A 25,576-nucleotide genomic window follows, 5' to 3' on the forward strand; every position below is an offset into this window, starting at 1 on the left:
TCACATGGAACATTTACAAAAAGGCAAGAGGAAACGTGAGGGACACATTAGGAAGGGGGAAGTCCCCACAAAAATTATCTTCTGAGTACAGTGACTAAGTTTCAGAGGTTCCGCCCACTGACCTCCGACCTTGTCAGGTATTGAACATTCAATAAATGAAGAATACAGAATTATTAAAAATAAAACACAGAATGTGTGTGATTATACTAAATTATTTACACATAAACACCACTGCATAATCACAACTGTTACACTTGTACTTGAGTACCAGTAGTAGTACTCAGATCTTGTACTTGAGTAAAAGTATAAGTACTCAGATCTTGTACTTGAGTAAAAGTAGAAGGACTCAGTTTTTTTTAAAAAGTCCATTCATATTCTGGGAGAATAGAGTAATAGATGCAATAAATGCAGCAGGGTTAATAATCCAGAAACACATGTATATAATAGGGAACAATTGAATGCACAGTTAACACTAGAGTACTTAAATACCTCAACACTTTAACTTCAGTGAGGTTTTGAATGCAGGATGTTTACTGGGTTATTTCCACACTGGTATTCATGTTTTCAATAACTTTGTTGAGCTTGTTTTTAGCTCTATCTCACTGAACAGAGTACCTTGATGTGAACTGGTTCAGCTGATAAGGCTGGTTATAACACAAAGGGAGGAGCTGCAGACAGGGAGGGAAGTTGAAAGTGAAAGTAGTAAGACTGCCAGACAGCCAGACGCCATTTTACAGCTCACGGAGCAGAAGGAGAACAACGGGGTGAGTGTAAACACCAAGATCTGCTTTCTAAAATATTCATTATTTACTCTGTTAGACTGATAACATAACTTCTTTGTTAAAAATCATTGTCCTTGAGTCCAATGAGACTTCTGCTAACTCTTTGTATTTCCTGTTTGCTGCTCCGTCAGAGTTACATAACATGTGACAGCGCAGTCAAAATGGAGGCCTGTCTGAAGTCTGACTGATTTGATGTTTTTAACCAAGTTTATTACTATGATGGTTTGGATTGAAAAAAGCGTGTTATTATAATGTTTGTGTGTGTGTGTGTGTGTGTGTGTGTGTGTGTGTGCGTGCGTGTGTGTGTCTACTGATGTATCTCTCAGACTGGAGAAGATGAGTGATTTAAAAGATGAGGAAGAGGACACACCTTCAGTCTCCGGCTGTCTGTCTCTGAAGAGTGATCGGTCTAAAGGCTGGCTTCCAGACTTCAGAAATGAACCTGGACCCTCAGACACAGAGTAAGAGTTTCTGCTGTAAACTGACCTGAAGAGGATTCAGCTTTTATACAACCTAATATATTAAGGATATTTCAATATGCAATCATAGTATCATTGCATCTGTGTCATAAAATGGTTTTAAATGGCACAAATATTGATAAAAACTAACTGAAAACTAAATATATCGTCTAAAACATTATTCGCTACTTGGGCATGTTTATGTATTATTAAGATGTTTATTAATAATAGTGATAACCTGGTGAGCTGGTTGTGTTTGGCATTAGCAGATATTAGGGGTGGGGGAAATAATCGATACAGCATAGTATCGCGATACTTTGCATGGCGATATTGTATCGATACACGGATGCCAAGTTTTAAAAAATATATAAACTGTAGCATATCCAAAAGATGGTCGTATATAAAACAGGAAGTTACTTTAAGACATGAAAAGAATTGCAATGAAAGTAACAAAAACAAAGTCATCTCCTTTTCAGGTTCTAATAAAACACATTGGGTTATTTACATAAACTATTGATATTGCAAATACATGTTTTAACCAGGAAGGGAAGACGGACATGGATACGACCCATGTGATTTGCAATATATCGTATCGCAATACTTAGCATATCGTAGAATCACAATACTATCGTATCGTGGCTTAAGTATTGCAATAGTATCGTATTGTGGGGAGCCTGGTGATTCCCAGCCCTAGCAGATATAATAATAATAAATTAGAGAACATGTGACAGCGCAGTCAAAATGGAGGCCTGTCTGAAGTCTGACTGATTTGATGTTTTTAACCAAGTTTATTACTATGATGGTTTGGATTGAAAAAAGTGTGTTATTATAGTGTGTGTGTGTGTGTGTGTGTGTGTGTGTGTGTGTGTGTGTGTGTGTGTGTGTGTGTGTGTGTGTGTGTGTGTGTGTGTGTGTGTGTGTGTGTGGTGTGTCTTACTCTCAGACTGGAGAAGATGAGTGATTTAAAAGATGAGGAAGAGGACACATCTTCAGTCTCCAGCTGTCTGTCTCTGAAGAGTGATCGGTCTAAAGGCTGGCTTCCAGACTTCAGAAATGAACCTGGACCCTCAGACACAGAGTAAGAGTTTCTGCTGTAAACTGACCTGAAGAGGATTCAGTTTTCATACAACCTGATATATTAAGGATATTTCAATATGCAATCATAGTATCATTGCATCTGTGGCATAACATGGTTTTAAATGGCACAAATATTGATAAAAACTAACTAAAAATTAAATATATAGTTGAAAACATTATTCACTACTTGGGCATGTTTATGTATTATTAAGATGTTTATTAATAATAGTGATAACCTGGTGAGCTGGTTGTGTTTAGCATTATCAGATATTAGGGGTGGGGGAAATAATCCATACAGCATAGTATCGCGATATTTGCGTGGCGATATTGTATCGATACACGGATGCCAAGTTTTAAAAAATATATAAACTGTAGCATATCCAAAAGATGGTCGTATATAAAACAGGAAGTTACATTAAGACATGAATACAATTGCAATGAAAGTAACAAAAACAATGCCATCTCCTTTTCAGGTTCAAAGAACACACATTGGGTTATTTACATAAACTATTCATATTGCAAATACATGTTTTAACCAGGAAGGGAAGACGGACATGGATACGACCCATGTGATTTGCAATATATCGTATCGCAATACTTAGCATATCGTAGGATCACAATACTATCGTATCGTGGCTTAAGTATCGCAATAGTATCGTATCGCGGGGAGCCTGGTGACTCCCAGCCCTAGCAGATATAATAATAATACATTATATTTATATAGCGCTTTTCTGGAATTCAAAGACGCTTATGAGGGAGGGTAGACAAACAAGGACAGGCAAAACAAAACATATATATAACGTTTTTTTTTAGATTACATGTAGTCAATGCAAAGCCCAGATCTGTGCCTGGCAACACACAGGAAGTGAAGATGTGAAATTCGTGTCACCTGCGTATTCGTGCAGCGTGAAACATTTCATCTTGAGTGTAAAGTGACGCTCGGCCCATTGGTGAGGATCAGCTCCACTAATGTAGAGTGCTATAAAGGATGTGTTCATCTCCACAGAGGGAAGAGGAGGAGTCCTGCCAGGCAGACCAGAACTGCACGAGGTAAGAGGCCGAACTCCTGCAGCGCTTCATTCCTCTTCCTGGTTCATTTGTATACTGTTGTAGAGCAGAGACATTAAGCTGTTTATAAAACATTTAAACTCAGTTTTTTCATTAGATTCTCAGAGCATGTTCCTGATTCTCTCCTGTTTGCTTCTCTTCCAGCAGAGAGTGGTCTGCAGGAGGTTCTAGATGAACATAGGCTCAGTCTGAGGAGGAGATGTGAACGTGTGACTGAAGGAACTGATAGAAGTGAAACCCTCCTCAACAGCATCTTCACTGAGCTCTACATCACACAAGGCCAGAGTGAAGAGGTTAATACCCAGCATGAGGTGAGGCAGCTGGAGACAGCTTCCAAGAAGAAGCCCCTCCATGACACTCCAATCAAGTGCAGGGACATCTTTAAAGCCTCACCTGACCAACAGACTCTCATCAGAGCGGTCCTGACCAACGGAGTCGCTGGAGTTGGAAAAACCATCTCAGTGCAGAAGTTCACTCTGGACTGGGCCGAGGGTTTGGGAAACCAAGATGTGAGTCTGGTGATCCCGCTCTCCTTCAGGGAGCTGAACCTGATCAAAGCTGAGCAGTACAGTCTTCTCAGGCTGCTCCATGTTTTCCATCCCACCTTACAGAAGGTCACAGCAGAGCAGCTGGCTGTCTGCAAAGTGCTGCTCATCTTTGACGGCCTGGATGAAAGCAGACTTTCTCTGGACTTCAGAAACAATAAGGTTGTGTCTGATGTCTCTCAGCAGTCCTCAGTCAACGTGCTGCTGACAAACCTCATCAGGGGGAAGCTGCTTCCCTCGGCTCTCGTCTGGATAACTTCCAGACCTGCAGCGGCCAATCAGATCCCTCCTGAGTGTGTGGACAGGGTGACAGAAGTACGAGGCTTCACTGACGCCCAGAAGGAGGAGTACTTCAGGAGGAGATTGAGTGATGAAGACCTGTCCAGCAGAATCATCTCTCACATCAAGAGCTCCAGGAGCCTCCACATCATGTGTCAGATCCCAGTCTTCTGCTGGATCACTGCTGCAGTTCTGGAACACATGTTGACTACAGACCAGAGAGGAGAGCTGCCCCAGACCCTCACTGACATGTACTCACACTTCCTGCTGGTCCAGACCAAGAGGAAGAAGCAGAAGTATGAAGAGGGACATGAGACGAGTCCACAGCAGCTGACGGAGGCTGACAGGGAGCTTCTTCTGAAGCTGGGGAGGCTGGCGTTTGAACATCTGGTGAAAGGAGAGATCATGTTCTACCAAGAAGACCTGCAGCGCTGTGGCCTTGGTGTCACCGAGGCCTTGGTGCACTCAGGAGTTTGTACACAGATCTTCAAAAGAGAGAGTGTGATCTTTGAGAAAACAGTCTACTGCTTTGTTCATCTGAGCATTCAGGAGTTTCTGGCTGCAGTCTACATGTTGCACTGTTACACCAACAGGAACAAAAAGGTCCTGAAGGACTTCCTGCAGAGTGATCAGGATTACTCATCCCTGGATGTCTTCCTGAAGAGAGCCATGGAGAAATCCCTCAGAAGTGAAAATGGCCACCTGGACCTGTTTGTCCGCTTTCTCCACGGCCTCTCTCTGGAGTCCAACCAGAGACTGTTAGGAGGCCTGCTGGGTCCCACAGACAGCCGTCCAACAATCATCCAGAGACTCTTCAGAGGCCAGCTGGGTCGCACAGACAACACTCCAGAAACCATCCAGAGAGCCATCAGCAACCTGAAGGAGATGAGCAGTGATGAAATCTCTCCTGACAGGAGCATCAACATCTTCCACTGTCTGACAGAGATGAAGGACCACTCAGTACATCAGGAGATCACAGAGTTCCTGAAGACAGAGAACAGATCAGAGAAGGAACTCTCTGAGATCCACTGCTCTGCTCTGGCCTACATGCTGCAGATGTCAGAGGAGGTTCTGGATGAGTTGGACCTAAAGAAGTACAGAGCATCAGAGGAGGGACAACGGAGACTGATTCCAGCTGTGAGGAACTGCAGGAAGGCCAAGTGAGTCAGATGTGATTCACTTTATAAACTAATGAGGATCAGGAGTTTAATTATTCAAATAAACACGATAACATTTCTGCTGTTTAAATACTGAGAGCAAAATAAACCAACACTGTTCTTCTATTTATTTATAATAATAGTTCAACTGAAGCGTTCCTCTCTTCATGTTGAGTGAAGGAGGCGACATGTCAAACACATGAAGGACTCTAGAGGTTTCTCAGCATGTGATCACACCACACAGCAGGACTCACAGTTATCACAGAAAGCACTTATTACTTTCTAGTAGTTTCTTTATCATTAAGACACACACGTTTTTATCACAATGTGTTGGAGTTTAAAATAAGATCTATATCATTTCCCACCAATAACAGAGTTAAGTCTTAATGCTGATGTTCTGGGAACATCTGATGGTATTCAGTTGAACATATTGAAACGTCATTGCTTTGTTAATTGTGTGTGCAGTAAATGTTCAGATGCTCAGAGAAGCCAAAACATCCTCCATCATTCATTCACATCCACATCTAAATATGTACATCTCTAACATTGTGATTTATTTAATGTTCCTGTTTCTTTGGTAACAGCCAGTGACAGCAGGAGCACAGACATGTGATCAGATCACACTGACAACTCATTACACTCTACTATTATACATCATATTAAATGGACTGACAGCAAATGTCTATCAGAACATGTCAAATGTGTTTTCATCAAATGCTTGAGTTTAATGTAATGTTTCCTCTTTTTAACACATGTTGTAATTTATATGTTATTATAGACTCACTAACTGTGGACTCTCAGAGACTGAATGTGAAGTCGTGGCCTCAGCTCTGAAGTCTGACCCCTCCCACCTGAGAGATCTGAACCTGAGTCACAGCCCTCTGAAGGACTCAGATGTGGAGCGTCTGAGTTCTGGACTAAAGAGTCCAAACTGCAGACTAAAGGCTCTCAGGTCAGTTCACTGACTGCAGTTCATACAGATCTGTTTGTGTTTATTATTTACTGAAAGAACAAATAGAATATTATTGTTATTTTGTCCACTTTGCTAATGACTGAATATTGATCAGAGTAACAGAGAGAAGGTGAATGTGTGAGGGAGAGAGTCTGAGCTTCCACAGACTCACTCTGAGCTCCAGGAGTCAGTGGAGATGCTGTCAGGACTGATGAGCTGTGAGGGAGAGGAAGGAGTTGATGAACATCTGATCAAAGTTAGAGTTCCAGATTATCAGTGGATTGTTTCTAAATCATCTCTGACATCAACTAGGGATGGCAATTTGAAAGTAAATGTATGTTCGAATATTCGACCCCCAAAAAACGGTTAACCGAATATTCAAAATGTACAAATCCAATAATATATATATATGTTTTTAAATGTTAAAAAAAATAATATTTTTAATAATAAATACATTTGTGTTTGTCGTGTAGGACTCTCCGTTAGAGAGTAACATTCAGGGGTTAAGTTGGTGTTTGATACGTGGGGGGGCTCTCTGTGGAGGTGCGAGGGTTTATATTAAATTATTAATATATAAACAAAAGGTTTAGAAATATCCAACCTTCAAATGACTATTTTAAATCAACGTTGCTCTGCACACTTGCTGAAGATCATTTGTGTGGAGATCTCAGTTCATTTGTAGAGCTGCTCGAGTATAGCGCACACACACACACACACACACACACACACACACACACACACACACACACACACACACACACACACACACACACACACACACACACACACACACACACACACACACACTCTGAGTCAACTCATATGGACCTTAAATAAAGTCTATATTAAGAACGAGAAAAGTTTTAACATCTATATAGTTTTTAGTAAACATGTGAGAAGTGTGCGAGGGTGATGACGTCAGAGCATCGTCCTCTGGGCTGAGCCCTGGAAACGTTACACGTGTTTTTTTGTTGTTGATATTTTTCTTAAGATATTTAAAATGGCACGGTCGTAAACATTGAATTAATCCATTTGATAATATGTAATCAACTTAGGCACCCCTCCCATAGAAACAATAATCATTACAATACAGATATTCATAACTCATATTCCAATACCTGAGACATTTTGAATATTGGATGAATCATTCCCATCCCTAATTCAAACCCTGTTTGACTCTGATCAGATTATTAAACCTGGAGTTATTTCTAACAGGAACTTTGTTTTCTAAACTTACATCATGTTTTCTTTATTCAGACTGAAGGAGCTGCAGTTTGTCAGAGATCAGCTGTTCTGCTCTGGCCTCAGCTCTGAAGTCCAACATCCATCTGAGAGATCTGAACCTGAGTTACAACGATCCGCAGGATTCAGGAGTGGAGCTGCTGAGAGATCTTCTGGAGAGTCCAGACTGCAGACTGGAGACCCTCAGGTCAGTGAGGGGTCTCTGCTGGTTCAGCAGTATTGTATGAAACTCAGGGAGGTGTTTCTCTCTCTGGGGAACAGATCAGTGATGTTACCCACTGACTGCAGGCTCTTCCATTCTTCCATCAACTAGAGAAGGCCAGCTGGAAATGCAAAGCCTCACTTTAGTAATCTACTCTCTGACAGACATGTGGGGTTTACAGAAGAGAGGGAAAGGTAGTCTGTTCTTTATTTTAATGTTTTGTATGTGATGTTTTCAGTTTGTAGACTAATGGCTGGTATGTCATCACATCTGGATGTCATCATGCTACCATGAGCAGCTGGTTAGCTTGACTCAGCAAACAGATGGGGAAACAGCTGGCCTGGCTTCCTCTGGTTTTTGTTCTTTATCCTTTAATTTTCACACAATTGTTAATTTGAGCAATGCTGACTTTAATAAATATGAACATCAGGATCACAAGAGAAACAGACGAGCTGACTCTCCTCCAACACATGTCTTTCTATCCATTATGAATAATCACGCCAACATAACATCTAGTCAAATGATGTTCTCCTCAAATGCATGGGTCCATCCCCCAGAGAAGGACTTCCAGCAGCTCTGCAGTCACAGAGCAGAGTAAGGGAGCCATGCCTCCCACAGAGCCTACCACAGTGTGCCTCTGGGATGTGATGCGTATTGAAGTTATTCACCTTTGGTTATGGACCAATCTTGGTGCTCCTCCCCTTTTTGCCAGTTGTACCTGACCCACCAGAAAGGCAACCTTTAGAGCTGAGATGAGATATAACAGCATGCCCGGCGCCGTGGGAGGGCCAGGCCCTCCCATTTAATATTCCTGCCCTCCCCCAATAAACACGTTTTTTATTATTTATAAAAATAAAATATATATATTTTATTTTTTTAATTATAAATAAACGGTGAACTTTTATGCTACGATGTATGTGATGTCAGATAGTAACTAAAACAAAAAATCGCAGGCTACGTCAAATAAATGCATGTGTCTGTTGTGATTTGTGATTCGTCCACATTTAGACCAATCACAGCGTCACATTCTGGATTTGTTTATTGTGCATTCTGTAGACTCCCATTTATGTTTGAATTACAAAATGTACATCAGAAATTGGCTTAAAAAGGTTTAAGGATTTATTAAAACGAAATAGCGATGAAAGAACTGCAGCCGATGCAGCTGCTGGCGACCCTGCACCTGCCGTTGCAGCAGCACGCCTTAATGTCACAAGCTTGACCTCGGCAAACCCCGGGGCTGAGTTAGCGAGCCCAAGCCTTGACTCATCAAGGCGGCCGCCACCAACGCTGTCCTCCGAGGCACAGCTCCTTGTGCCCCTACCATCACCACCTGCGTTGCCACACCCTGTACCACACCCGCCAGCATCCTCCTCCTCCTCCTCCTCCTCCTCCTCCTCCTCCTCCTCCTCCTCCTCCTCCTCCTCCTCCTCCTCCTCCTCCTCCTCCGTGCCGGTGCCTCCACTACAGACGCTACCTTGCAGCACATCAACAGGTTCTATTGGGCCAGCAACCGCTCAAAGACCAACAGCCCCAGATGATCTTGGGGTTAATAAACCCAACCAGGTGAAACTGGATCGTTATCCAGGGAGATTGTTTTCAGGAAAGAAGCGCACTTTTGCCGCTGCATGGTACACAACAGACCGGCTTGAAGAGTTGTTAAAAGCAGACGCAGCCTTTTGTTTCCCCTGTAGACAGTTTAAAGTAAATACGTCTTCATCTGATGCGGCTTTTACTGTCAAAGGTTTTTGCGACTGGAAACACGCATTACAGACTGATAAAGGACTGCTAAGGCATGCCGCATCAAAAGAACACATTTCATGTGAGAGTTGGTGGAGAGAGAGAGAGAGAGAGAGAGAGAGAGAGAGAGATTTACAGAGAGAGAGAGAGAGAGAGAGAGAGAGAGAGAGAGAGAGAGAGAGAGAGAGAGAGAGAGAGATTTACAGAGAGAGAGAGAGAGAGAGAGAGAGTAAGAGAGCGAGATAGAGAGGAGGAGAGAGAGGGAGAGAGAGAGAGAGAGAGAGAGAGAGAGAGAGAGAGAGAGAGACGGACGGATATTATAGCTTTTTTAGCTGTCAACCAACTCCCTCTCAGAGGTGACTCGATTCACTCCACAGCATGTCTGAGTGCAGTGCATAGGAACATAAACCATGCCCAAGGCGGGCTAAACAGCTCATCGTCTCCGTCTCTACTATTTCTCTCTGAGTGCAGCGATGAGGAAGCTGCCATCCTTAACCAGTGTGCCTTGCTCGTGATTTACCAGTGTCTGTGCTGCCACGCACACAATGTTTCAAAGTGGTTTCTATGTTGCCCTTTATTTGTGTGTGTTTGCGATAAGTGTGCGTCTTTGTGCGATGCTGTTGGCCTCGCTGTTTGATATATGTTGTGCCGCAGGCCCGCAGCACGTGACGGTTTTGTGTGCCATCCATGAAAATCATATGCCCTCCCTTTAGATTTGTTCTGGCGCCGGGTCTGTATAACAGACTCCCTCTGAGCTCCATGAGTCAGAGGAGATGCTGTAAAAAAAATTAATACATTTTAAATAATAAACACATTTGTGTTTGTCGTGTAGGACTCTCCGTTAGAGAGCAACGTTCAGGGGTTAAGTTGGTGTTTGATACGTGGGGGGGCTCTCTGTGGAGGTGCGAGGGTTTATATTAAATTATTAATATATAAACAAAAGGTTTAGAAATATCCAACCTTCAAATGACTATTTTAAATCAACGTCGCTCTGCACACTTGCTGAAGATCATTTGTGTGGAGATCTCAGTTCATTTGTAGAGCTGCTCGAGTATAGCGCACACACACACACACACACACACACACACACACACACACACACACACACACACACACACACACACACATTTAGCATGGCTTAGGGAACGGCTCCGTGTTACAGGGCGGGTCAGGGTGTTTGACACACACACACGCACGCCCCCCCCCCCACACACACACACAGCAGAGACACGTTCACTAAGACGAAAAACTCTATCCGGTCACAGAGATCTATTTTAAATGAAAGTCAACTCATATGGACCTTAAATAAAGTCTATATTAAGAACGAGAAAAGTTTTAACATCTATATAGTTTTTTGTAAACATGTGAGAAGTGTGCGAGGGTGATGACGTCAGAGCATCGTCCTCTGGGCTGAGCCCTGGAAACGTTACACGTGTTTTTTTGTTGATATAGTTCTTAAGATATTTAAAATGGCACGGTCGTAAACATTGAATTAATCCATTTGATAATATGTAATCAACTTAGGCACCCCTCCCATAGAAACAATAATCATTACAATACAGATATTCATAACTCATATTCCAATACCTGAATCATTTTGAATATTGGATGAATCATTCCCATCCCTAATTCAAACCCTGTTTAACTCTGATCAGATTATTAAACCTGGAGTTATTTCTAACAGGAACATTGTTTTCTAAAGTTACATCATGTTTTCTTTATTCAGTCTGAAGGGCTGCAGGTTGTCAGAGATCAGCTGTTCTGCTCTGGCCTCAGCTCTGAAGTCCAACATCCATCTGAGAGATCTGGACCTGAGTTGGAACGCTCTGAAGGATTCAGGAGTGGAGCTGCTGAGAGATCTTCTGGAGAGTCCAGACTGCAGACTGGAGACCCTCAGGTCAGTGAGGGGTCTCTGCTGGTTCAGCAGTATTGTATGAAACTCAGGGAGGTGTTTCTCTCTCTGGGGAACAGATCAGTGATGTTACCCACTGACTGCAGGCTCTTCCATTCTTCCATCAACTAGAGAAGGCCAGCTGGAAATGCAAAGCCTCACTTTAGTAATCTACTCTCTGACAGACATGTGGGGTTTACAGAAGAGAGGGAAAGGTAGTCTGTTCTTTATTTTAATGTTTTTTATGTGATGTTTTCAGTTTGTAGACTAATGGCTGGTATGTCATCACATCTGGATGTCATCATGCTACCATGAGCAGCTGGTTAGCTTGACTCAGCAAACAGATGGGGAAACAGCTGGCCTGGCTTCATCTGGTTTTTGTTCTTTATCCTTTAATTTTCACACAATTGTTAATTTGAGCAATGCTGACTTTAATAAATATGAACATCAGGATCACAAGAGAAACAGACGAGCTGACTCTCCTCCAACATATGTCTTTCTATACATTATGAATAATCATGCAAACATAACATCTAGTCAAATGATGTTCTCCTCAAATGCATGGGTCTATCCCCCAGAGAAGGACTTCCAGCAGCTCTGCAGTCACAGAGCAGAGTAAGGGAACCATGCCTCCCACAGAGCCTACCACAGTGTGCCTCTGGGATGTGATTGAGTATTGAAGTTATTCACCTTTGGTTATGGACCAATCTTGGTGCTCCACCCCTTTTTGCCAGTTGTACCTGATCCACCAGAAAGGCAACCTTAAGAGCTGAGATGAGATATAACAGACTCCCTCTGAGCTCCATGAGTCAGTGGAGATGCTGTCAGTACTGATGAGCTGTGAGGGAGATGAAGGAGTTGTTAAACATCTGATCAAAGTTAGAGTTCCAGATTATCAGTGGATTGTTTCTAAATCATCTCTGATATAGAGAGGTGCAGGGATGACGTATTTACCCGGAAAAAAAGCAATGGGATTCCTCCATAGGATTTTGGAAAATAGCTGGAAATAATGTCTGTGGAAAACCAACCTGTTTGATAAATGCACGTTTTGTTCAGCCGGATAATCTCCACATGTCTACCCTACTTTTATAGTGTTCGAATCATAAATCTAATCGCTAGAAGCAAAATGCTAACGTTATGCTGTAAAGGAACTACAGCCAAGTTCAGCAGCACGATTTCAAGGTCACGCCGACTTAAGATCCATATTCAAAACTACAGATTATAAATGGCACGAGTTGAAGCGTTTGTTTGAACACTTTGCAGGAGGCAGGGACTTGCTTTCAAGCAGAACAGGGCAAACTAACTTAGAGGAGTGTTTACGTGTTCGGTGTAATGACGTACAACGACCTCAACTTCTGTAGTCCTATTCAGCCACTTGGTAACAACCATCGTTTTTCAGACACGTCAACTCTTCAGAAATCACCAGTGGGGTCACTGCTGATGGATTTAAAGTCGCAGAACAAAACGTGACCCGTCTCTTCAATGAGTCTCAAACACAGACCTTAGTTCCAGATATTTTCCTAAATCCTATGGAGAGATCCCATTGGCTCTGAGACGAGGGAACAGGAAGTGGAGAAATGCTGACTCACTTCCTGGTTTTAGGACTTGTCCCTGCATCACTCTATTAACCAGGGATTGGAATTTGAGAGCAAATTTATATTCGAATAGTCGACCCCCAAAAAACAGTTAACAGAATATTAGAAATGTACATATTGTAGTGCCGAGAGAAGGGAGTCGGAGGCGGGGCGTCGAAGGTGCAAAGTTGGCTTTATTGAGCAGCAGAAAAGCACATGTTGTCCGGTTGCAGTCCGGGAAGAGAAGGGGAGAAGAGAAAGGAGGGCACACAGTAGGTACACAAGAGGTACAGTTAACATGTGTGTCTGTGCGGAACAATACCCCCAACTTGTAGTTCCATGGGTGAATTATGATAAACAGTGATCACTACAATATCCTATAATATATATATTTTTAATAATACATTTTTGTTTGTCGTGTAGGACTCTCCGTTAGAGAGTAACGTTCAGGGGTTAAGTTGGTGTTTGATATGTGGGGGGGCTCTCTGTGGAGGTGCGAGGGTTTATATTAAATTATTAATATATAAACAAAAGGTTTAGAAATATCCAACCTTCAAATGACTATTTTAAATCAACGTTGCTCTGCACACTTGCTGAAGATAATTTGTGTGGAGATCTCAGTTCATTTGTAGAGCTGCTCGAGTATAGCACACACACACACACACACACACACACACACACACACACACACACACACACACACACACACACACACACACACTCTGAGTCAACTCATATGGACCTTAAATAAAGTCTATATTAAGAACGAGAAAAGTTTTAACATATATATAGTTTTTAGTAAACATGTGAGAAGTGTGCGAGGGTGATGACGTCAGAGCATCGTCCTCTGGGCTGAGCCCTGGAAACGTTACACGTGTTTTTTTGTTGTTGATATTTTTCTTAAGATATTTAAAATGGCACGGTCGTAAACATTGAATTAATCCATTTGATAATATGTAATCAACTTAGGCACCCCTCCCATAGAAACAATAATCATTACAATACAGATATTCATAACTCATATTCCAATACCTGAATCATTTTGAATATTGGATGAATCATTCCCATCCCTAATTCAAACCCTGTTTGACTCTGATCAGATTATTAAACCTGGAGTTATTTCTAACAGGAACTTTGTTTTCTAAAGTTACATCATGTTTTCTTTATTCAGACTGAGGAGCTGCAGTTTGTCAGAGATCAGCTGTTCTGCTCTGGCCTCAGCTCTGAAGTCCAACCTCCATCTGAGAGATCTGGACCTGAGTCAGAACGCTCTGCAGGATTCAGGAGTGGAGCTGCTGAGAGATCTTCTGGAGAGTCCAGACTGCAGACTGGAGACCCTCAGGTCAGTGAGGGGTCTCTGCTGGTTCAGCAGTATGGTATGAAACTCAGGGAGGTGTTTCTCTCTCTGGGGAACAGATCAGTGATGTTACCCACTGACTGCAGGCTCTTCCATTCTTCCATCAACTAGAGAAGGCCAGCTGGAAATGCAAAGCCTCACTTTAGTAATCTACTCTCTGACAGACATGTGGGGTTTACAGAAGAGAGGGAAAGGTAGTCTGTTCTTATGGGATGTTTTTAGTTTCTAATGACTGGTTACTTCCTGTCAGCTGAGAGCTGAGGCAGGCAGTCGTAGTGTTTGCAGAGAAGATATGATGGGATGTAAAGCATGAGATCAGGACTCTGAAGCTGACTCAAAGAACTAACTCTTATTTTAAACTGGATCTAAAGCTGTTGGATTGTGTTCATCCTTACAGGATCGGATGGGATGAGACGTTCAGAGCCACGATCCAGAAGACCTGTGAGTACTGAATATCCTCCATTCATCCAGATATGAGACTCTTTAATGGAGCATGAGCTCAGAGGAAAACAACACTCTGGTTTCTCTCTTCATCATCTTGTCTGTTTCTCTTCATGTTTTATCATCATCATCATTCTCTCTCTCTCTCCTTCTGCTCTCAGGTGACAGGAAGTGAAGACACACAGGAAGGTGAGAGGTCGTACCGTGTGAACTTTATTTATTGAGGTTTCCCTACAGATTAAAATGTAGTTACTGGTCAGTGTTTTCTGGGATTCAAGAGAAATCTGCAGCTCAGGTTTTATTTGTTCACAGTTGATTTATCACGGGGCGAGTTTGAGACGTACAGAGGAGCGTGGAGGCATTTAGGAAAGTATGAAAGAAGGCTGCAGCTGAGACTTCCTGTTGGCTGTCCTCAACATTAAATGAACAAAAACAATCAATTGTACTTAAAGCTTTTCTTAAGAACAAAGATGTGTCACCATAACCTGAACATACATTTAAATGAATAAATATATGTAATTATATATCAGTTAATCTGCTGTGATCAATGTCTCACGCTCTGCTGTGATTGGCTGGTCCTGCTGTCACATGTTAACTCGTTAATAATCCTTTGGAAATCAACAACGAACTCAGAGGTTCCCAGTAATCTGAATACTTAGCTTTGGTCTCTGGATGTTCTGTTATTGTAGTTTGTGTTCGTTGAGCTGGAGTTGAGCTAACTCTGTTTCATAACTCCAGGCTCCAGTGTTCTTCTCACCTGAACACACACCTGGATCTTCATACAGCTGATCCTCTAACACGACCAAACACTACTTCAATAATATCTTTATATAACCATCCTTCTTTCATTTCATGCCATGTTTGCACACGTCTGCACAGCCCTCCACTTTAAAGCAGGGCCGTTTCTTCCTATAGGCGGACTATGCGGATGCCCACTAGGGGGCCCCCGTGCCCACTAGGGCCCCCAAGCTGAAAGTTCAGGTTCAGCCTCAATATATTTGTGGAGAATTCAAATGACCGTCTTTATTTGTAGACAGCCCCCTCCTGTGTTCAGTGAAGCATTATATGCTTAAGAATCAAATGTAGGATATAAACACAACTAAACTGCAACGATAGCAAAGCTGAGGCTTGTGTTTGTGGGGATCAATAACGTCCAAATCATTTTTGGGCTGTCAGCCAATGAGTGACGTCTGAGGAAGATGAGAAATGTAAATTATACATTGTTGAGAAAATGCTGCATCTCTTGCATTTATTGACGTAGAGGAGCCTTTTGTTTGGCTTTTTAAAAGCTTCAGGATCCCCCATTGTAGTTAAAACACTGTAAAGACTAGGGCCCCCAAACAGCATCTTGCATGGGGCCCCAAACAGCATCTTGCATAGGGCCCCAAACAGCATCTTGCATGGGGCCCCAAACAGCATCTTGCATAGGGCCCCAAACAGCATCTTGCATGGGGCCCCAAACAGCATCTTGCATAGGGCCCCAAACAGCATCTTGCATAGGGCCCCCAAACAGCATCTTGCATGGGGCCCCCCAAACAGCATCTTGCATAGGGCCCCCAAACAGCATCTTGCATGGGGCCCCAAACAGCATCTTGCATGGGGCCCCAAACAGCATCTTGCATAGGGCCCCAAACAGCATCTTGCATAGGGCCCCAAACAGCATCTTGCATGGGGCCCCAAACAGCATCTTGCATGGGGCCCCAAACAGCATCTTGCATAGGGCCCCCAAACAGCATCTTGCATGGGGCCCCAAACAGCATCTTGCATGGGGCCCCCAAACAGCATCTTGCATGGGGCCCCCAAACAGCATCTTGCATGGGGCCCCCAAACAGCATCTTGCATAGGGCCCCAAACAGCATCTTGCATGGGGCCCCAAACAGCATCTTGCATGGGGCCCCCAAACAGCATCTTGCATGGGGCCCCAAACAGCATCTTGCATAGGGCCCCCAAACAGCATCTTGCATGGGGCCCCCAAACAGCATCTTGCATAGGGCCCCAAACAGCATCTTGCATAGGGCCCCAAACAGCATCTTGCATGGGGCCCCAAACAGCATCTTGCATGGGGCCCCAAACAGCATCTTGCATAGGGCCCCAAACAGCATCTTGCATGGGGCCCCAAACAGCATCTTGCATGGGGCCCCCAAACAGCATCTTGCATGGGGCCCCAAACAGCATCTTGCATAGGGCCCCCAAACAGCATCTTGCATGGGGCCCCCAAACAGCATCTTGCATAGGGCCCCAAACAGCATCTTGCATGGGGCCCCAAACAGCATCTTGCATGGGGCCCCCAAACAGCATCTTGCATGGGGCCCCAAACAGCATCTTGCATAGGGCCCCCAAACAGCATCTTGCATAGGGCCCCCAAACTTCATCTTGCATAGGGCCCCAAACAGCATCTTGCATGGGGCCCCCAAACTTCATCTTGCATAGGGCCCCCAAACAGTATCTTGCATGGGCCCCCAAACAGCATCTTGCATAGGGCCCCCAAACAGCATCTTGCATAGGGCCCCCAAACTTCATCTTGCATAGGGCCCCCAAACTTCATCTTGCATGGGGCCCCAAACAGCATCTTGCATGGGGCCCCCAAACTTCATCTTGCATAGGGCCCCCAAACAGTATCTTGCATGGGCCCCCAAACAGCATCTTGCATGGGGCCCCCAAACTTCATCTTGCATAGGGCCCCCAAACAGCATCTTGCATGGGCCCCCAAACAGCATCTTGCATAGGGCCCCCAAACAGCATCTTGCATAGGGCCCCCAAACTTCATCTTGCATAGGGCCCCAAACTTCATCTTGCATAGGGCCCCCAAACAGCATCTTGCATGGGGCCCCCAAACAGCATCTTGCATAGGGCCCCCAAACTTCATCTTGCATGGGGTCCCCAAACTTCATCTTGCATAGGGCCCCAAACTTCATCTTGCATAGGGCCCCCAAACAGCATCTTGCCTAGGGCCCCCCAAATAGCATCTTGCATGGGGCCCCCAAACTTCATCTTGCATGGGGCCCCCAAACAGCATCTTGCATAGGGCCCCCAAACAGCATCTTGCCTAGGGCCCCCCAAATAGCATCTTGCATGGGGCCCCCAAACAGCATCTTGCATAGGGCCCCAAACAGCATCTTGCATAGGTTCCCCAAACAGCATCTTGCATAGGGCCACAAACAGCATCTTGCATAGGGCCCCAAACTTCATCTTGCATAGGGCCCCCAAACAGCATCTTGCATGGGGCCCCCAAACAGCATCTTGCATAGGGCCCCCAAACTTCATCTTGCATGGGGTCCCCAAACTTCATCTTGCATAGGGCCCCAAACTTCATCTTGCATAGGGCCCCCCAAACAGCATCTTGCCTAGGGCCCCCAAATAGCATCTTGCATGGGGCCCCCAAACTTCATCTTGCATGGGGCCCCCAAACAGCATCTTGCATAGGTTCCCCAAACAGCATCTTGCATAGGGCCCCCAAACAGCATCTTGCATAGGGCCCCAAACAGCATCTTGCATAGGTTCCCCAAACAGCATCTTGCATAGGGCCACAAACAGCATCTTGCATAGGGCCCCCAAACAGCATCTTGCATAGGGCCCCCAAACTTCATCTTGCATAGGGCCCCCAAACAGCATCTTGCATAGGGCCCCAAACAGCATCTTGCATAGGGCCCCAAACTTCATCTTGCATAGGGCCCCCAAACAGCATCTTGCATAGGGCCCCCAAACAGCATCTTGCATAGGCCCCCAAACAGCATCTTGCATAGGCCCCCAAACTTCATCTTGCATGGGGCCCTCAAACAGCATCTTGCATGGGGCCCCCCAAACAGCATCTTGCATGGGGCCCCAAAACTTCAACTTGCATGGGGCCCCCAAACAGCATCTTGCATAGGGCCCCCAAACAGCATCTTGCATAGGGCCCCAAACAGCATCTTGCATAGGGCCCCAAACTTCATCTTGCATAGGGCCCCCAAACAGCATCTTGCATAGGGCCCCCAAACAGCATCTTGCATAGGCCCCCAAACAGCATCTTGCATAGGCCCCCAAACTTCATCTTGCATGGGGCCCTCAAACAGCATCTTGCATGGGGCCCCCAAACAGCATCTTGCATGGGGCCCCCAAAACTTCAACTTGCATGGGGCCCTCAAACAGCATCTTGCATGGGGCCCCCAAACAGCATCTTGCATGGGGCCCCCAAACAGCATCTTGCATAGGGCCCCCAAACAGCATCTTGCATAGGCCCCCAAACAGCATCTTGCATAGGCCCCCAAACTTCATCTTGCATGGGGCCCTCAAACAGCATCTTGCATGGGGCCCCCAAACAGCATCTTGCATGGGGCCCCAAAACTTCAACTTGCATGGGGCCCTCAAACAGCATCTTGCATGGGGCCCCCAAACAGCATCTTGCATAGGGCCCCCAAACAGCATCTTGCATAGGGCCCCAAACAGCATCTTGCATAGGGCCCCCAAACTTCATCTTGCATAGGGCCCCCAAACAGCATCTTGCATAGGGCCCCCAAACAGCATCTTGCATAGGCCCCCAAACAGCATCTTGCATAGGCCCCCAAACTTCATCTTGCATGGGGCCCTCAAACAGCATCTTGCATGGGGCCCCCAAACAGCATCTTGCATGGGGCCCCAAAACTTCAACTTGCATGGGGCCCTCAAACAGCATCTTGCATGGGGCCCCCAAACAGCATCTTGCATGGGGCCCCCAAACAGCATCTTGCATAGGGCCCCCCCAAACAGCATCTTGCATAGGGCCCCAAACAGCATCTTGCATAGGGCCCCAAACTTCATCTTGCATAGGGCCCCCAAACAGCATCTTGCATAGGGCCCCCAAACAGCATCTTGCATAGGCCCCCAAACAGCATCTTGCATAGGCCCCCAAACTTCATCTTGCATGGGGCCCTCAAACAGCATCTTGCATGGGGCCCCAAAACTTCAACTTGCATGGGGCCCTCAAACAGCATCTTGCATGGGGCCCCCAAACAGCATCTTGCATGGGTTCCCCAAACAGCATCTTGCATAGGGCCCCCAAACAGCATCTTGCATAGGCCCCCAAACAGCATCTTGCATAGGCCCCCAAACTTCATCTTGCATGGGGCCCTCAAACAGCATCTTGCATGGGGCCCTCAAACAGCATCTTGCATGGGGCCCCCAAACAGCATCTTGCATGGGGCCCCCAAACAGCATCTTGCATAGGGCCCCCAACAGCATCTTGCATAGGGCCCCAAACAGCATATTGCATAGGGCCCCAAACTTCATCTTGCATAGGGCCCCCAAACAGCATCTTGCATAGGGCCCCCAAACAGCATCTTGCATAGGCCCCCAAACAGCATCTTGCATAGGCCCCCAAACTTCATCTTGCATGGGGCCCTCAAACAGCATCTTGCATGGGGCCCCCAAACAGCATCTTGCATGGGGCCCCCAAACTTCATCTTGCATGGGGTCCCCAAACTTCATCTTGCATAGGGCCCCAAACTTCATCTTGCATAGGGCCCCCAAACAGCATCTTGCCTAGGGCCCCCAAATAGCATCTTGCATGGGGCCCCCAAACTTCATCTTGCATGGGGCCCCCAAACAGCATCTTGCATAGGGCCCCCAAACAGCATCTTGCATAGGGCCCCCAAACAGCATCTTGCATAGGGCCCCAAACAGCATCTTGCATAGGTTCCCCAAACAGCATCTTGCATAGGGCCACAAACAGCATCTTGCATAGGGCCCCCAAACAGCATCTTGCATAGGGCCCCCAAACTTCATCTTGCATAGGGCCCCCAAACAGCATCTTGCATAGGGCCCCAAACAGCATCTTGCATAGGGCCCCAAACTTCATCTTGCATAGGGCCCCCAAACAGCATCTTGCATAGGGCCCCCAAACAGCATCTTGCATAGGCCCCCAAACAGCATCTTGCATAGGCCCCCAAACTTCATCTTGCATGGGGCCCTCAAACAGCATCTTGCATGGGGCCCCCAAACAGCATCTTGCATGGGGCCCCAAAACTTCAACTTGCATGGGGCCCCCAAACAGCATCTTGCATAGGGCCCCCAAACAGCATCTTGCATAGGGCCCCAAACAGCATCTTGCATAGGGCCCCAAACTTCATCTTGCATAGGGCCCCCAAACAGCATCTTGCATAGGGCCCCCAAACTGCATCTTGCATAGGCCCCCCAAACAGCATCTTGCATAGGCCCCCAAACTTCATCTTGCATGGGGCCCTCAAACAGCATCTTGCATGGGGCCCCCAAACAGCATCTTGCATGGGGCCCCAAAACTTCAACTTGCATGGGGCCCTCAAACAGCATCTTGCATGGGGCCCCCCAAACAGCATCTTGCATGGGGCCCCCAAACAGCATCTTGCATAGGGCCCCCAAACAGCATCTTGCATAGGCCCCCAAACAGCATCTTGCATAGGCCCCCAAACTTCATCTTGCATGGGGCCCTCAAACAGCATCTTGCATGGGGCCCCCAAACAGCATCTTGCATGGGGCCCCAAAACTTCAACTTGCATGGGGCCCTCAAACAGCATCTTGCATGGGGCCCCCAAACAGCATCTTGCATAGGGCCCCCAAACAGCATCTTGCATAGGGCCCCAAACAGCATCTTGCATGGGGCCCCCAAACTTCATCTTGCATAGGGCCCCCAAACAGCATCTTGCATAGGGCCCCCAAACAGCATCTTGCATAGGCCCCCCAAACAGCATCTTGCATAGGCCCCCAAACTTCATCTTGCATGGGGCCCTCAAACAGCATCTTGCATGGGGCCCCCAAACAGCATCTTGCATGGGGCCCCAAAACTTCAACTTGCATGGGGCCCTCAAACAGCATCTTGCATGGGGCCCCCAAACAGCATCTTGCATGGGGCCCCCAAACAGCATCTTGCATAGGGCCCCCAAACAGCATCTTGCATAGGGCCCCAAACAGCATCTTGCATAGGGCCCCAAACTTCATCTTGCATAGGGCCCCCAAACAGCATCTTGCATAGGGCCCCCAAACAGCATCTTGCATAGGCCCCCAAACAGCATCTTGCATAGGCCCCCAAACTTCATCTTGCATGGGGCCCCCAAACAGCATCTTGCATGGGGCCCCAAAACTTCAACTTGCATGGGGCCCTCAAACAGCATCTTGCATGGGGCCCCCAAACAGCATCTTGCATGGGTTCCCCAAACAGCATCTTGCATAGGGCCCCCAAACAGCATCTTGCATAGGCCCCCAAACAGCATCTTGCATAGGCCCCCAAACTTCATCTTGCATGGGGCCCTCAAACAGCATCTTGCATGGGGCCCTCAAACAGCATCTTGCATGGGGCCCCCAAACAGCATCTTGCATGGGGCCCCCAAACAGCATCTTGCATAGGGCCCCCAAACAGCATCTTGCATAGGGCCCCAAACAGCATATTGCATAGGGCCCCAAACTTCATCTTGCATAGGGCCCCCAAACAGCATCTTGCATAGGGCCCCCAAACAGCATCTTGCATAGGCCCCCAAACAGCATCTTGCATAGGCCCCCAAACTTCATCTTGCATGGGGCCCTCAAACAGCATCTTGCATGGGGCCCCCAAACAGCATCTTGCATGGGGCCCCAAAACTTCAACTTGCATGGGGCCCTCAAACAGCATCTTGCATGGGGCCCCCAAACAGCATCTTGCATGGGGCCCCCAAACAGCATCTTGCATAGGGCCCCCAAACAGCATCTTGCATAGGGCCCCAAACAGCATCTTGCATAGGGCCCCAAACTTCATCTTGCATAGGGCCCCCAAACAGCATCTTGCATAGGGCCCCCAAACAGCATCTTGCATAGGGCCCCCAAACAGCATCTTGCATAGGCCCCCAAACTTCATCTTGCATGGGGCCCTCAAACAGCATCTTGCATGGGGCCCCCAAACAGCATCTTGCATGGGGCCCCAAAACTTCAACTTGCATGGGGCCCTCAAACACCATCTTGCATGGGGCCCCCAAACAGCATCTTGCATGGGGCCCCCAAACTTCATCTTGCATGGGGCCCTCAAACACCATCTTGCATGGGGCCCCCAAACAGCATCTTGCATGGGGCCCCCAAACAGCTAGAAACGGCCCTGCTTTAAAATACAACTCTCTGTAGTTTTACATATATTGTCATATTTTCATTCTGCTAATTGTTGTAGCTTTTAAGGTTCTTTGTATATTTACATTTACATTCGGTGTAAATACTTGTCTAATTATTTTTTTAATGGTAAATAGTTTCTTAAAAATACTTATTTTTGTTATCTTTATATTCTTGACCTTCTATTGCAACTTATTTTCTTATGTTGTTTATGTTCGCACCACCAGACACTAAATCTACTTCCTTGTGTGTGTAAACGTACCTGTTGTTAATAAAGGTGGTTCTGATGAGGGACTGCATTCAAAAGAACCTCTGCTATACAGTAAACTAACCTAGGATGGTGTCAGCCTAACATACACATTCATACGTTCAGATAACAGGTTCAATTTAAATACTCAGGTAGAGCACAAGTACATCAAAATGGTACTTTAGTACAGCACATGAGTATATACTTAGTTCCTTCACACCACAGTACAGAGAGATGAGAGCAGATCAGATAGTATTGATCCAGTGAGAACAAATACTCTCCTCTATCAGTTGAAGAAGCCCGTCTACAATCTACTGCTGGTTTTGTAACCAAAGTATTTCCCTGTTTCTCTTCCAGGTCCCTGAGGGCTACCTGTTGACCCGTGTCCATCTCAAAATGGTCCCCAGGCATCCCATAATCCTGCGTTTGGGGGGGAGACGTTCTCCCTGTAATCAAAGCACTGGTTCTCTTGGAGACGCTCTCAAAGTCTTTGAGGACAAAGTCAGAAAAAGCCAAGAAGAAGAAATGATTTGAGCTCTTCTTTGTGTTCATCACCCCGGGTTCATTTAAAGGTCTCCTATCAGGCAAAAGTCACTTTGTGATGTATTTTATACATAAACATGTGTCCCCGGTGTCAGGAGACTCACGCAGCGTCAGAAAATAAAACCCTCTCTCTTTTCCTCCGTACCCAAATCTCTAAAAACGGGGAACAACGGAGCTGATCCAGATTTGCGTCCGATATGCCGTAATATCTGAAATGTAGACCCACGGCCCAATCAGAAACGTTGCTATCAGAAACAATGCGGAACGTGTTTTGGACGTAATATGGTCTGTGTTTACATTAGCATCGCTAACACTCAGAGCTAACCTGTACTGGAGAGCATGTGTGTGAAGAAGCAGGAAGTAAAAAGTAACTCACCTTGTGGTATAACCGGCAAGAGAGAAAGCCTTTGAGCTCCAAACTGTTTCAGAGATAATCCTTGATGTGGTTTGGAACATGATGGCGTTTAATCACCGCAGCGTTTAGCTTTATCTCCGGAGAATTCTGAGCAGGCAAAAGCTTCCCCTCCTTTTTTTATAAAGCTAAGGACCCAGAATCAGTGTTTCTCTAACAGCTGGAACAGAGGGATATGAGGGATTCTAAAATGTATGATCTGTTTGGTATTTTCAGCAAAACACTTCATAGACATTAGGGCTGGGAATCACCAGGCTCCCCACGATACGATACTATCGCGATACTTAAGCCACGATACGATAGTATTGTGATCTTACGATATGCTAAGTATTGCGATACGATATATTGCAGATCACATGGGTCATATCCATGTCCGTCTTCCCTTCCTGGTTAAAACATGTATTTGCAATATGAATAGTTTAACCCAATGTGTGTTATTTGAACCTGAAAAGGAGATGGCATTGTTTTTGTTACTTTCATTGCAATTGTATACTAACGTAACTTCCTGTTTTATATACGACCATCTTTCGAAGGAATATGCTACAGTGTATATTATAAAAAGTGTATTTAATAAAATATCGATACTTGGCATCCGTGTATTGCCAATATCGCCAATTAAAGTATCGCGATACTATGCTGTATCGATTATTTCCCCCACCCCTAATAGACATGTTTTTTATATATCTGAGACCCATAATATTTGCCTAAAAATAGCATAATAGGAAACCTTTAATATCCATTCAAATGTTCCCGTTGATTTGTAACTCTTCTAAAGGAGCTCTGCCTGGTGTCATTGAAACTGTGCTAAAGCTGTGCATGTAGTCTTTATGACATGTGATCAGATATTGTTGAAACCTATAAGATGTGTTCTCTTCAGAACCGCTACAGGATGTGGATTTTGTAAATTGTGGCATTTAAAAAAAAAGTCTCTTTAATATTTGTTGTTATGCTTCTTAGTTAACGTTAAGCTGTCTTTGGCTCTTTCTGCTGGAACAAATGTACATGTACCCTCTGTGGGACTAATAAAGGTTTTCTGACTCTGTGATGTCTTTAAAATGAAATGCATGAGCAGCTGAGCAGAGAGTGGGTTCAGTTTATTGACTCTAAAGTTAACTTTCCGTTATTTACAGTTTCCCTAATGAAATTTCACAATCAATGGGTGCATGCAAATAGGCTGTCTTAACGTCCATCTGGTGTAAAATGAGTCCCTCTTGTGCTTACTCTTACACTTGTCATATCAGCTGTGGGAGAAAATGTCTCTTTGTAGTCTGTTCCTGGTTTTTGACTGTAGCCTTGCTAACCCTAACCCTAAACGAATAGTCGCGTCCGGTGTGAACCCAGCATAAGACACGAGGATAGGAGTCGAGGAGGGGAATTCGAGAAATGAGAAAGGCCCATAGTGTTAGAATTGGATCATAAAACGACCAAAGCAGTTGAGTTTTGAGCATCAAATGAATTAATCTGTGCATTAAATACCCGGTTTATCATTTATAAAGTGTGGCATATCTGTACAAAATCCCTCAGAATACAAAAAAAAGAGGAAAAATGTCTTAT

The 25,576-nt window shown here is 45.4% G+C and overlaps 1 protein-coding gene across 1 annotated transcript; it reads left to right on the top strand.

Annotated features, from left to right (window-relative positions):
• Positions 1 to 608: 608 nt before the first annotated feature.
• Positions 609 to 25,064, top strand: LOC117560370 (protein NLRC3-like). The gene is made up of 11 exons (XM_034237229.1): positions 609 to 764; positions 1,109 to 1,243; positions 2,184 to 2,318; positions 3,324 to 3,367; positions 3,530 to 5,369; positions 6,145 to 6,318; positions 11,226 to 11,396; positions 14,136 to 14,306; positions 14,719 to 14,762; positions 14,924 to 14,951; positions 23,425 to 25,064. The coding sequence occupies exons 2-10, from the start codon at positions 1,119 to 1,121 to the stop codon at positions 14,935 to 14,937; spliced, it is 2,718 nt and encodes a 905-aa protein (XP_034093120.1). The 5' UTR covers positions 609 to 764; positions 1,109 to 1,118; the 3' UTR covers positions 14,938 to 14,951; positions 23,425 to 25,064.
• Positions 25,065 to 25,576: the final 512 nt, after the last annotated feature.

Source organism: Gymnodraco acuticeps, unplaced genomic scaffold (assembly GCF_902827175.1).
Source record: "Gymnodraco acuticeps unplaced genomic scaffold, fGymAcu1.1, whole genome shotgun sequence".
In the NCBI taxonomy this organism is placed as follows: Eukaryota; Metazoa; Chordata; class Actinopteri; order Perciformes; family Bathydraconidae; genus Gymnodraco; species Gymnodraco acuticeps.

What these genes read in the sequence shown, in the direction of transcription:
- LOC117560370 (XM_034237229.1), top strand. Translation starts at nt 1,119, where the DNA reads ATGAGTGATTTAAAAGATGAGGAAGAGGACACACCTTCAGTCTCCGGC. An exon ending in CCTGGACCCTCAGACACAGA is followed by an intron (nt 2,319 to 3,323) that starts GTAAGAGTTTCT and finishes TCATCTCCACAG; the next exon opens with AGGGAAGAGGAGGAGTCCTG. An exon ending in TGCAGACTGGAGACCCTCAG is followed by an intron (nt 11,397 to 14,135) that starts GTCAGTGAGGGG and finishes TTCTTTATTCAG; the next exon opens with ACTGAGGAGCTGCAGTTTGT.